This window comes from Vombatus ursinus, unplaced genomic scaffold, assembly GCF_900497805.2.
Source record: "Vombatus ursinus unplaced genomic scaffold, bare-nosed wombat genome assembly UNPS02014786.1, whole genome shotgun sequence".
NCBI lineage: Eukaryota > Metazoa > Chordata > Mammalia > Diprotodontia > Vombatidae > Vombatus > Vombatus ursinus.
The window spans coordinates 53217552-53230935 of NW_020954564.1; the positions used below are offsets into that span (position 1 = coordinate 53217552).

The 13384-nt window shown below is 40.0% G+C and overlaps 1 protein-coding gene across 1 annotated transcript in view; it reads right to left on the reverse strand.

The window, feature by feature from the left end:
• The window catches only part of LOC114047189 (carbohydrate sulfotransferase 8-like), a 205688-nt gene that overhangs the window by 130171 nt on the left and 62133 nt on the right, over nt 1-13384 (reverse strand). The window contains exon 2 of the mRNA XM_027867996.1: nt 3937-4162. Coding sequence (XP_027723797.1) covers nt 3937-4045 — 109 coding nt within the window. The 5' untranslated portion in view covers nt 4046-4162. The remainder of the gene's footprint in view (nt 1-3936; nt 4163-13384) is intronic.

The window sequence follows — 13384 nt, forward strand, 5'->3', positions numbered from 1 at the left end:
TTAATCTGATTGGCAAAAATGTATAGGAATATACCTCAAATGAAGTAACACTCAAAAGTGAAGTAAACTTGCATATGAAATACTGAGATTATTTTCCCCGGTAGTGTGTTGTGGGCTAATACAGCTCAAGGTAAAACCATCTGTTGGAAAACCATGGTGGGGAGCCTTCTACTAGATTGGACAATCTCTTAAGCTCTTTATGTCTTTTGAGAGTCTATGCATAAAATGCTAAGCTCCCTCACTCGTCACAATCTTTTTAAACAACAAAAAAGTTCATAGGTTCTTTCTCCCCAGTTCTTGTTCCATTTCTGGCCAGCCCCAACCAAGCCCTCACCCTTCCACTCAGCGATCACATAAAAGAGTCCCCAAAGTCTCTGTTACACAGTAAGTTGCTGCTGAAATAATGACGAGGTAAATCCATGCTACATTTAATCTACCAGTTGGGGTGATCTCTTTGAGGTCCACTCCGGATGACTGGCCAGCAGACCCAAATCCCCAAATCCCTGACGAGGCATCCTGCTCCATATCTATGTAAATATAGGGAGTTACCATTTGTCAGTCAGCGGACAGAAGGAAGATCTGGCCACACAGCCCCGATGTAGGACACCTAGACTTTGTAAGCATTGGTTCCCAACAGATAAATGTAATCAAGGCTTATATGCTCACAGAAGCCAACAGGATGGGATTGTTTCACTTGAAAGATCAGAAGAAAATTGTAACTAATGTTGTGGAAAATTACTTTGATATTGCTTTCTCGGTGCAGCATCACAATTAGGGTGCAGTGTGAAGCACAGGCAAAAATAAATGAATAGTAACAAATCAACACAAACAGCCACTGTCAGGAGTGCTTTGCTCAGGGAAAGGAATGTAAGCATTACTTAAAGTGTTATGGCCAAGGTTTTCCCTGGTGTACTGAGCGCATCCACGGCTGGCCAGCCACCACACGGCCCACGCCTAGTGCCGAGTACTGCTCCTCAAAGGCTGATTTCATAGGAGCCAAAGTCCTGCCTGGCAAGGAAGGGAAAGAAGCCTTGACTATACCTGGCACTGTTGCTCCTACTGCCCTTGGCCAAGTGTGACATATAGACTCTCCTCTCCCAGGGAAATCTCCCCCACTCTAAAATTCCTCCCTTGCAAGCAAGGGCTCTCAACCCAGAACCCAGAAGTCAAAAAACTGCACGTGACAACATCCCAGGGTCTTATGTAGCCAAATGTTTAGCAGGACAGAATAGAACAGCAGAAAGAGAACTGGCATCAGAAACATTACTTGCTTGACTTAGGGCAAGTCACTTGAACCTCACTTGAGCCTCAGTTTCCTCATCTGTAAAATGAGTAAATTAGACTCGATCTGTGCTGCTATGAACACAGGGGTGCCCTTCTCCAGAGTGGAACAAGCCAACAAGGAGCTATGGGGTAAGCTTGCTTCAAGGGAAAGTGGGACCTCCCAGCCTCTGGCTGCATGCAGAACGAAGACACTCAGCTGAGTATGCAATGCATACACTGTTGAGGGTCACTGGGAACTGCAAGGTAGCACCCCAGGCCCACCCTGCCCATCACTACTGAAATGCCAATATGCCTGTAGCCTAATTTCTTTCACCTCCTAGGCTAATTTGCTGGTATACTACATGTCCTAACAATATTATTAATTTAGTAATTAATATTTACATAGAACTTCAATTTGGGCTCTACTAATTTAAAATTTGTGATAATTTAGATAGAATCTGGGCTGAAGTTTACTTTTGCAATATCAACATAAAGATTGAGTTTGAGGGATTTTTTTTTTTTAAGCTTAGGTAAGAGAACAGCAGTCTTCAAGCTTTTTAGAAGTTCTATTTACATACAATCGATATGCTGATTACAAATTGATCTTATTTACATAATAAAGCAAATCTCAACTGGCCTCTACTTAGAACACTCCTTACCTTCACCTGACAGTATTGTACATACTTGAAAACAATAAAGTGGCATTGATTTATAGTTTCTCTGTAATTCAAAACCTACACTAATTCATACTAAATCTGCCTTATTCCTCTCTCCTCACCTTTCTTCACTATGTTTTCAAGTTTGGGGTAATTCTATTTACTAAGTTAAATGGAGGAGGGGAGCGGCAGAATTATATTAAAGAATACTCTCTTTCCTCTTATTTTCTCCTTGCTTCCCCCGGGTGCTACTGCCACGGCCACAGAAACCCAGAATGTGTTGTTCTGAAAAAAGAAAGGGCTTTATGCTGAGCTTCTGCCAAACCACCCAGTGTTGATGGGGGAGGGGGTGGGAAATGAAGGGGAACATCTAGAGGAAGCTGAGATAGACCCAAAAGGAACTAAGGCCAGTGGAGAAAACCCAACCACTCTGGTGAAAACCACACCCTGAAGGAAGATGTCACAGGAATTTTTAATTTTTCTTAATTATTTGGAGTTCAGAGCTATTCCTCCTGCAAATTTTGGCTGACATTAACCTCACCTAACCAAAACCTGTCCCATGGGATGTGAAAATTTACTTAGTTTTAAACATTCCCTAGATAAAAAGACAGAGAAAGAAACTCAGTTGTCCCAGTCTCGGTGGAGACAATCAGCCAATTGTGAATCCTCCAAATGCAGTTTAATCTGTAACCTGATTTAATTTACCTATTGTTTGACTACGATGTTTGTTTCCTTAGGGGATAGATGAGATTATGACTCTGTTTAACTGAGTTTGTTCAACTTTTATGACGTTGAAGGAAGTATGGGATTATGGACCTATCTTCTCTTTAACTTTTATGGCCTGGGGAATCTACAAGGTTGCAATATATAAATGAATTATTTCATTGTCACTCTGGCACAAAGTTTCCTGTAGGAAACGTTAGAATCCTGATGATTGTTCAGGTTTTCTCTGAGGTCTGAACCTATGCTTGAGCATAAGGATAAAACCTAGATCTTTACCTCCATAATTTCCGTATTGTGGTAAATATATATGTGGCAGCAGTTATCCACCACATGAACTCAGAGAGAAGATTGTTGTTCAGTCATTTTTCAGGTGTGTCTGACCCTTCATAACCCTATTTGAGGTTTTCTTAGCAAAGATACTAGAGTGGTTTGCTATTTCCTTCTCCAGCTCCTTTTACAGATAAGAAAACTGAGGAAAACAAGTTAAGTGATTTGCCCAGGGCCACACAGCTAATAAGTGTTTGAAGCCACATTTGAATTCAGGAAGATGAGTCTTCCTGACTCCAGGCCAGGAGCTCTATCCACTGAGCCACCTAACTGTCCAGAGAGGAGATGTTGCTTCTATAACAAAAGTGTATATTACCTTCTGTATGATGGTCTGTATTATACTCAGCAGCATATCTAGATCATTGTTCAAGAGGGGGAGCCTCTTATTTTTGGCTCATACAGTCATAATTTTGGAGTGGAAGGTAGCTTAGAGGCCATTTAGTCTAACCCCTTCATTTAGAGATGAGGAAATAGACCAAGAGAGGTGTTGACTTTTGTCCAAGGTCACACAAGATGATTTGAATGTAGGCCCTCTGACTTCTTTCCTCATGACTACTCGTCTTTACGAGCTTCACAAATGTTCGGATTCCTTCAGAGTCTGGCCTATATGGCTTATCTTTAATAAACCCTGTCTTTGGCTGAAAGAAGGTTTGGGTCGAATACTTTCAGGCAGGACCAGCATGTCGTGATTTTGGGGTCCCAGCACCCCTAGCATTTAACCCTCAACAGTATTATCCCTTTCTGGCCACAATCCATCTTGTTCCCAGCCCTAACTCTTCTCCACTGAGCTAAGATGCTGTGCTCCAATGTGGGCCCAGGATCCCAAGAGCTAATTCTGTGCCCAGGCCTGGGAAAGCATCAAGGGAGTCTTGATTCTTCTAAGCTGTATCAACCTTGTGAAGGAACAAACCTTTCCCTGATCAGGAAGAGACCACAAGCACTAGTCGGGGAGGCAAAGGTCACTAACCTGGTGTCTGATGAGGGATGATTTCCACTGGATCCTGCAGGTGCATGAAGACCACAAGTCCTGCAGTCCCAAACAGCACGATGCAGGCGAACATTAATACCAGCCTCATAATTTTCACACTAGAGTCAGTCTGAAAGGCGTCTAGTCTCACTTGGAGAAAGTCTCTCCTGAGCCGGTTGTCCCCTCCTCCCTCATTGTCCTGGTTGCAAATTCATCCTGGTACCACCTGTAAGGGTTAAATGGATACAGACCATCAACCACCATCACTTTAGAGAGTCCTAGAAGGCCTGGGCCAAAGCTGGGCAGGTGATCTAAATAAACTGCTTACTTTATTGTGTAACCCAAACTGAGCTAATGGCCAACCTGGCTTCTAATTGGCCATTCAATAGAAACCATGGAACCCATGTGACACCTTCTAGAGAAGGGTGCAGGAAGCCAGCTTCAACACTGCCATTCTCTCAGAGGCCTGTCTACATCCTTGGCTGCATCACTTTTATTTTCACCCTTGTTAGACACAGAATGAGCCTTAACAAGAGGTGAGATGCCCTACGACCTAAACGCTCTCACAGTGATGAGGACAGAGTTCTACACGCCGTAACCAACTAGCCAGATTCAGTGCTTTGTGTCACCAAGTACACTCACTCTAAAAAACTCTAAAATTTGGGCATATTCCCTAGGGAAAAATTAATGTGTCCAGGGGAATAAGTGGGAATTAATTGCATACTTCATGCCTACCAAGCTGGTCCAGGATATCAAAGAAGGACCCTCAAGAGACTGTCTCTGCTTTTTACCTTTGACAGATTCTGGCTCCCACATTATACTTGCAAAGATAGATAAATAGACAGACAGACAGATAGACAGATATAGACAGGCATTGAGTGTATATATGTACATATGTATATATGTCCAGGCAGCTAGATGGTGCAATGGATAGAGCACCAGGCCTGGAGTCAGGAAGACCTGAGCTCAAATCTTGCCTCAGACACTTAGGAGCTGTATGACCCTGAGCAAATCACTGAACCCTGCTTGCCTCAGTTTTCTCATCTGTAAAATGAGCTAGAGAAGGAACTAGCAACCACTCCAGCCAAGAAAGCCCTAAATTGGGTCATTAAAAAGTCAGACAGGAGTCAACAACAACAACAACACACACACATACACATACACATACACACACAGACACACACCCACTCACACACACCCTTCAGGAAATTTTTTTTTTTAAATGAAGGATCCAGAGCTATATCCCTCCATGTCAAAGATCATAGATTTAGACCCAGAAGGAATGTTAGAGGCCATCTAATCCACTCATTGTATAAATGAGGGAACGGAGGCCCAGAGAAGTATTGCCCAGGATCACATAACCAGTAAGTGACAGAGCTGGGATTTGAAACTAAGCCCTTTGATGCCGAATCTAGCACTTTCCTCTCTATAGAATCTCTGGATAGGAGCAGCTAGGTGGCGCAGTGGATAGAGCACCATCTCTGGAGTCAGAAGGACCTGAGTTCAAATTTGACCTCAGATACTTGACACATACTAGCTGTATGATCCTGGGCAAGTCACTTAACCCCATTGACTAATCAGAAAAAAAAAAAAAAAGAATCTCTGGATAGAGTGTTGTACCTGAAGTCAGGAAGACCCTTGTTCTAGACATTCTCTCTGTGTGTGATCTTGGGCAGTCACTTAACCATTGCCTGCCTCAGTTTCCTCATCTGTAAAATAAAGATTATAACAGCAACTACCTTGCAGGTTTATTGTGAAGGGCAAATGAGATCATATTTGTAAAACTCTTAGTCCAGTGCCTGGAACATAGTAGGTGCTTAATAAATGTTTATTTCTATCTTTTCTATATAATACTGCCCTCCTTGTCTCTCCTCAGGGAAGAGCGAGGGCAAATTTCTCCTGCTTGCTTTGTATTTATTTTGCATATATTTTACAAATATATATGTACATATATTTATATACATATGTGTGTGTACATGTTGTCTACCTCATAGAATATAACCTCTTTAAGGTCCGGGATGAGTCATTCTTTTTTGTCTTTATATCCCTATTGCCTAACACAGAGCCTGGCATATGGCAGATGCTTTTCAGGATGAGCTGTAAATTTTAAACAACCAGTTCTCTGGATGTGTGTGTGTGTGTGTGTGTGTGTGTGTGTAATACTCTCTTAAGTCAAATTCGCATTATTAATATTTTCTCCATCACTTTCTTCAGTCTACACAATCAACAAAGCAATAAATCAAGCCCTGATTTCCTACAAAAATTTAGCAACTGGCCCTTGAGCCTGAAGAAGCTGGCTCCAGCACATCCCTGTAAATAAACACTTGTAGAGTGATGTTGACTGATTGATGGCTTGTGAGAACACTAATAATAATAGCTAACATTCCTACAGCATTTACTATGTACCAAGCACTTGACAACTATCATTTCATTTGATTCTCACGACAACCATAGGAAGTAGGTGCTATTATCATCCATTTTACAAAGAAGAAAACGGAGTTTAAGTGACTCATCCATGGTCACACAGCTAGTTTGTATCTGAGGCTAGATTTGAATTCAGGATTTCCTGACTCCAGGCCCATCATCACTCTATCTACTGTACCACCTAGCTGCCCCACCAGACTGACATCACTGAAGACTGCTTGACTGATGAGAGTTGACTTCTTAATAACAGTAATCATGTACACAGAGAGATTTATAACTACAAAATTCTTTATATACATTATCTCATTTGATCCATAATACAGCCATTTGAGAAAAGGAGAGTGAGAATTATTGCCTATTTTGCAGATGAGAAAACTGAGGCTCAAGGAGAGTAATCTACTAGCAGAGTCAAGACTTGAACGCTGGTCCTCTGAATTTGACCCCCTGGGTGAAGTCCACCTGAAAGGGAGAGCAAGCTCACAAGAATGAAATGACAAGGTCACAAACATAAGGGATTCTGATGAGTAAGAACAGAGGAATCTGGCTGAAGTGACAGCTGTTTTTGCACAAGGAATTCAGCTGCCCACTTAGATTCTAGAATGGCATGCAAAAAAGATGAAAGCAAAGAGAACAAGCTTAGTATGCACTAACTGCTAGCTTTACAGGAGTCACTAGCATGAGATGGCCATCAAAAATCGAATGAGATCTTAGGCTGCATTAATAACAATAGCTAGTATTTTTCTAATGCTTTCCGGTTTGCAAAGCTTTATCTTAGCAGCCATCCTGGGAGGTAGGTGCTATTATTATCTCTATTTTACAGATGAGGAAACTAAGGTAGACGGGATTAAGTGACTTGCCTAGAGTCACATACCTAGTAGGTATCTAAGGCTGGATTTGAACTCAGGTCTTCCTAACTCCAGGTCTCTCCACAGAGCCACCAAGCTGCCTACTGAGAGTCACATCCAGAACATAATGAGGTTATCATTTCACCGTACTCTGCCCTGGTCAGAACACATTTGCAGTATTGTGTTCCATTTCAGGAGTCCCAGAAGAGTGGCATGGTCCTGTAAAAATCGTATTAGGGGCACTAAACCTCAGAGTGAAATGAGATCGGTGATGAGTGCTAAGAACCAAAAAGACCTTTTTAGATTCATGTCAAAGGTAAAAAGACCAAAGCAGGAATAGGGCTGCTTCCTGGGCAGATAGGAATGATAAGAGAGGATGGAGAGAAAATTGAACTACCCGACTCTTATTTTGCATTTATTTTCTCAGTCAAGGAGGATGAAGTTTGGAGAGACCAAACAAAAATGGTTTAATAGGGACTTCAAAGATAAGGTGAAGGAGGTTATAGATAGGGGACAAGAGAGCACCCAGATGTTCTCACTGAGCACAAGTACTCAGGCCCTGGATGAATAGGCTATGAAAAAAACCAGAAGATTTAATTACCAGTCATTGTGCATGGCCTCTGCAAGATATTGGGATGACAGAAAAGAGACCGAAGAACTGAGCAAGGACAGATGCTGCCCCAGTTTTCAAAAAAAAAAAAAGAGAGAGAGAAAAGAGAGGATAGACTTGGGCAAAATTCTAGAGTGCGTTATTATTTTAAAATTTTTAATTGTGTTTTTATTGATGTATTTTTACTTAACTTTTATTTCACCACAATATTCCACTCTGTCCCAGACTCAGTGAGCTAATCCTTTAACAAACTTTTTAAAAGAGAAAAAAAAAGTTCACAGAAACTAACCAAACATAACAACCACGTCTGACATCATTTGCAACATCCCACACCTATAAACTCACACCACTGCACTGAAGGGAAGGAACTGTGTTTTTTTCAATTCTTCTAGAGGCCAAACCTGGTCATTGTAGTTACCTAGTGTTTACCTTCATTTCTTTTGTACATTATGCTAAAATTTTGTGGTCGTATATATTGTTTTGTTGGTTCTGTTTACTTCACTGTATCAGTTCACATACATCTTCCCCTGCTCATCTGAATTCTTCATATTTGTCATTTCTTACAACTCAATAATATTCCATTACATTCATAATTTGTTTAGCTATTCCTCAAAAGAGGGGAATCTGCTTTGTTTCCAATTCCTTGTTACCACAAAAAGTGTAAATGTGAATGTTTAGGTACATATGGGATCTTTCTTATAGAACACATTGTTAAAGAGATGGTATGTAAGCATTTAGAAAGGGAAATATGGATCATTAAGACCTAGAATGGCTTCATCAAGAACAGATCACCTCAGACTAACTCCATTTCCTTTTTTGATAGGCTTGCTAGGCTAGTTAGTAGACGAAGGAAAAGCTACACACCCACTACCTAGATTTTAGCAAGGTGTTCGACAAAGTCTATTAATGCCATCCCTGTGGACATGATGAAGTGGCCAGGAGATGGTATACTTGCATTCATGTTTCATTGAATGACTGCACCTCAAAATTAGTCATTAGTAGGTTGATGTCAATGTGGAACAATGTGTCTAGTAAGTGTCACAGGAATCTGTCCTTGGCCCTATGCTACTCAATATTTCTATCAGTGACGTAGGGCAGCTAGGAGGCACAGAAGACAGGGTGCTGGGCCTAGAGTCAAGAAGACTCATCTTTCTGAGTTCAAATCTGGTGTTAGACACTTTCTAGCTGTGTGACCCTGGGCAAGTCATTTAACTCTGTTTGCTTCTCAGTTTCCTCATCTGTAAAACGAGGCAGAGAAAGAAATGGCAAACCACTCCAGTATCTCTGCCTAAATGAGGTCACAAAGAATCAGAAACGACTAAACAGCAACAGCGAGAATGAATGCATAAATGCCATGCTTATCAAATTTGTCAACGGCATAAAGCTGAAAATCAAGATCCGAGAAATATCTTGATAGTCTAGAGCAGGGATTCTTAACCTCTTTTTTGATATGGGTCCTGTAGGCAGTCTGATGAAGCTCGTGGATCCTTCACAGAATGTTTTTAAGTGCATAAAACAAAATACATAGGGGATCACAAAGGAAACCAAGAAATAGAGTTATCAAAATACTTTTTTAAAAAAACAAGTTCATAGACCCCAGATTAAGAACCTCTGGTCTAGTGTGATAAGTTAAATCAAGTAAGATAAAATTAAATCAGGATAAATGTAAAAGTATTCATTTGGATTAAAAAAATCACCATCATTAAGATTCATTAGAATCACAGGATGTAGGTGTGTGTTTATGTGCAAATATGTGAAAGAAATATAAGTTTTAGTTGGCTATAAATGTAATAAAAGTCAACAATGGAACATGGCCTTCAAAAAAAGTAAATGGAATCATGTCCAGAACATGGGGGTAAGAACCATATTTTAGGAAGGCTGTGGACAAACTGGAACCATCTGGAGGAGGGTGACTCACATGGTGTCTCTGAAGTGGTATCTGTCAAGGCATCTTGTATGGTCTTAACATATTCATATAACGTATGTACTCTTTGAAAGCAAGGGTTACTTCATTTTTGGTTTTGTTTCCTCAGTGCCTAGCACAGTGCCTTCCATATATGAGGCACATAACAAATATTCATCAAATTATTGCAATGAATTATTATAGGAGAACCTTTAAGGCTTTTTTTTTGTTCTACGGAATCAAATGCTTTATTTCCCTCAAGAAACAATAAACATGACTTGACCTGGCTGCCTCAAAATCTCTGTTATGTGACTGTGAAGATAGAGTGTGCTTTGGAAATTAACTGTGAAAGCCTGCCCATTCTCTTGTCTTATTTCCCCATCAAGGAACCCCTTTACTCCCACCCTCTACAGTACCATTCTTATCAAAATCTTATAAAGATGAGAAAATAGTTATGTGGGTTGGTATTTGTTGATGTTTTCTTGGTATGGAGGAGTGGCAGGGTACAGCATAGTATAGTAGAAAGAGTCTTGGCCCTGAGAACCCAGGATCAAATCCCAACTTCCTTGCTTACTACCCCTGTGATCTTAGGCAATAATAGCTAGCATTTAAATAATGCTTTAAGATTTGCAAAGTGCTTTATGAATATTATCTTACTTAATCCTCACAATAACCTTGTAAGGTAAACGTGATTATTATTGCCATTTTATAGATGGGGAAACTGAGGCTAAGAGGCTAAATTAAATGACTTGCCCAGGGCCACATAACTATTAAGTGTCTGAGGCTAGATTTGAACTCAGGTCTTCCTAATTCCAGGTTTAGCACTCTATCCATTGTACCACTTAGCTGCCTACAAGTCATTTAATCTCCTAGGGCCTCAGTTTCCTCATCTGTAAAATGAAGGACATGGTCTATGTGGCCTCTGAGGTCACTTTCAGTCTCATTTCTATAATTCTTTTGGGTAGGAGGGAAGATAATATCATCCATGATTGTTTTTACTTTATTATTATTATTATTATTTTCATTATTGATCCAAATTATTTTGGTATATCTCATTCTAAGATATCTTGAGGAATCATTCCTAAGTGACTTCAAAACCGTGTAACCTCCAGCATGATTTTTTTTTTCTGTGTGTACTTGGTCCAGGTCTAGCTGCCCTTCCCGGTAGGCTGTTTTTAGTTGCTTACACAGCTGAGGCTTTAGAACCACTAAAACATGAATATTGTCACAGGGTTTGGAGCTAGAAGGAACCCTTAGAGATCACATAGCCCAATCCCCTCATTTTACAGAAAAGGGAACTGAGACCCAGAAGGGCTGAGGGCCTTTGCTCAAGGTCTCACAGGAACTAGGTAGCAGGAGTGAGTTTTGAACCCAGGTTGGTCATGACTCCAGATTCCATGCTCCTCTGCAATCTTACCAAAGTTGTGGGAGAGGCAGTATGATGTAATGGACAGAACACAGGTCAAAGAATCAGGACATTTGACTAGACTAGAGGATCCCTAAAGGACCCTTCCAGTTCCAAGTCTACGACTAAGTCTTGACTGAAGTATTTTCCATATTTATCTTACTTGAAATGTTACTCTTTGATACGATTTTTCAGAGTCTGAACAGCTTCTGGGCTATGCCAGAAGCTATGTCACATTCATTATACTTATAGGTTTTCTCTTGATTATGAATTCCCTTGTGCTTAAGAAAGCCTGAGCACCACCTGAAAGGTTTTCAGAATTCATAGGCTTTCTCTCCACTATGAATTCTCTGATGGAGATTAAGATCTGAGCTCCTCTTGATTTCTTTTCCACATTCACTACATTTATAAGGTTTCTTTCCATGGTAAATTCTCTGAAGCTGAATAAGGTCTGAGCTTTGATTTAAGTTTTTCCCACATTCAATACATTTGCAGCATTTCTTTCTCCATTCTCTCTCATGTTTAAGAAGCTCTGAGCGCCACCTAAAATTTTTCCCACACTCATTACATATATAGAGTATGTCTACAATATGAATTATCTGATGACAAATAAAGGCTAAGTTCCATTTTGGAATGGTAAAAAATAGATCTTTATAGTAATTTCTGACAAATCTGCTCCATTTTGCATCTATTTGTTAACCTTCCAGTTTCATCTCTATACCCTTGGGATAGGTCTTGTGACAAGGTTTCTGCAGACTTGTTTTCCCCTTCACTGCTTTTCATTTTGTGAGATGATCTTGATCTTCCACTATATAATGCTCCACAAATGAGCTTGTACTTGAAGTCAGTATTGTACTTGACTGCTATTCCTTCTAACTTGGCAAAGAGATTAATTATTTGCTAGCTGACGGACCTTCTTGGCTTTTTTGACCTCTGTGCTGTGGCAATTATTTTATATTGGTTAATTTTTTTCTAAGAAGTGATAATCATAGTCAGTGTCTTTACTTTTATCCATTTCTCATTTTTCATCATCAATAGCTAGTTTAAATAGGTTGGGTTAGTGCTGCAACAATTGCATACAGTGTCCTCTCATCTTTATCTTTCTTCTAATTTGGTATTGGTAGTATGATTGCACAAAATAATCTTATTTGGAAATTACTTCCATAATTGTTGTTGTTCAGTCAGTTCAATCCTGTCTGACTCTTCATGACTCCATTTGGGATTTTCTTAGCAAAGACACTGGAATTGTTTGCCATTTCCTTCTCCAGCTCATTTTACAGATGGGGAACTGAAGCAATCATGGTTAAGTGACTTAACCAGGGTCACACAGCTAAGTAAGTGTCTGAGACCAGATTTTAATTCAGGAAAATGAGTCTTTCTGACTCCAGGCCTGACACTCTATCTGTACCACCTAGCTGCCCCATTTCCATAATTAGCAATTACTGAATTCTCTATCAGGAAAAGGTCATTTCCTATTATGATGTTGCTCAGTGCTCACCATGCCCAGTATTTTCTGACTCTTTTCTTGAAAAAGAGCAAGCATTTCTGATATATAGATGAGACTTCTGAGTAAACTGTAAGTATTGGTACTCTTGCGTTTTTCTATACTGAACCATATTTTTCTCTATACTACTCTCTGTTCATCTTTGTATTAAAATCACCAAGTATTAAGGTATATGTTGATTTATTTCAGAGAATCTTTTGAAGTTCTTCATAGCATTTCTTTACTTTATACTTTGCAGATGTTGGAAAGTGGTAATTATCTTAATAATTTTTTTTGCCTACATTCATCATGAACCCTGCAAAATGAAATGACCAAGTATCCCATAAAATAATGTTTCTTATTGCCTTTGGGTACCCAATGAAGCCAACTCTGCCAAACTATTTTCTTCCCCAGGGAGAATCTTTAGGTCATCTTTCCATTTACTTACAATTTCTAAGGAAGTGTTCTGATGTCATTTGTAGAGAGGCTATCAATACAGATGTGGCTTAGTTCTTCCAGTAGTATATGAATTCTGGATCTGGACAGAGACCTCACATTTAGAGAACCATCAGTTAAGCTGACATTTGTAGAGGGTCTAAAACCAATGTGATTCTTTACACTCTGATGGCTTTTGTGCTACTCCTCAGTGATCTTTGGGGACGCAGGAGGGGTCCATGTAGAATTGCAGGTCAGCTTGTCTTTTTCTTTGTTGCATGGGTTCCCATGGCCAAAGAATGGATTACCTAGAGGTCAAATGGCCAGTGATTCACTTCTCTGC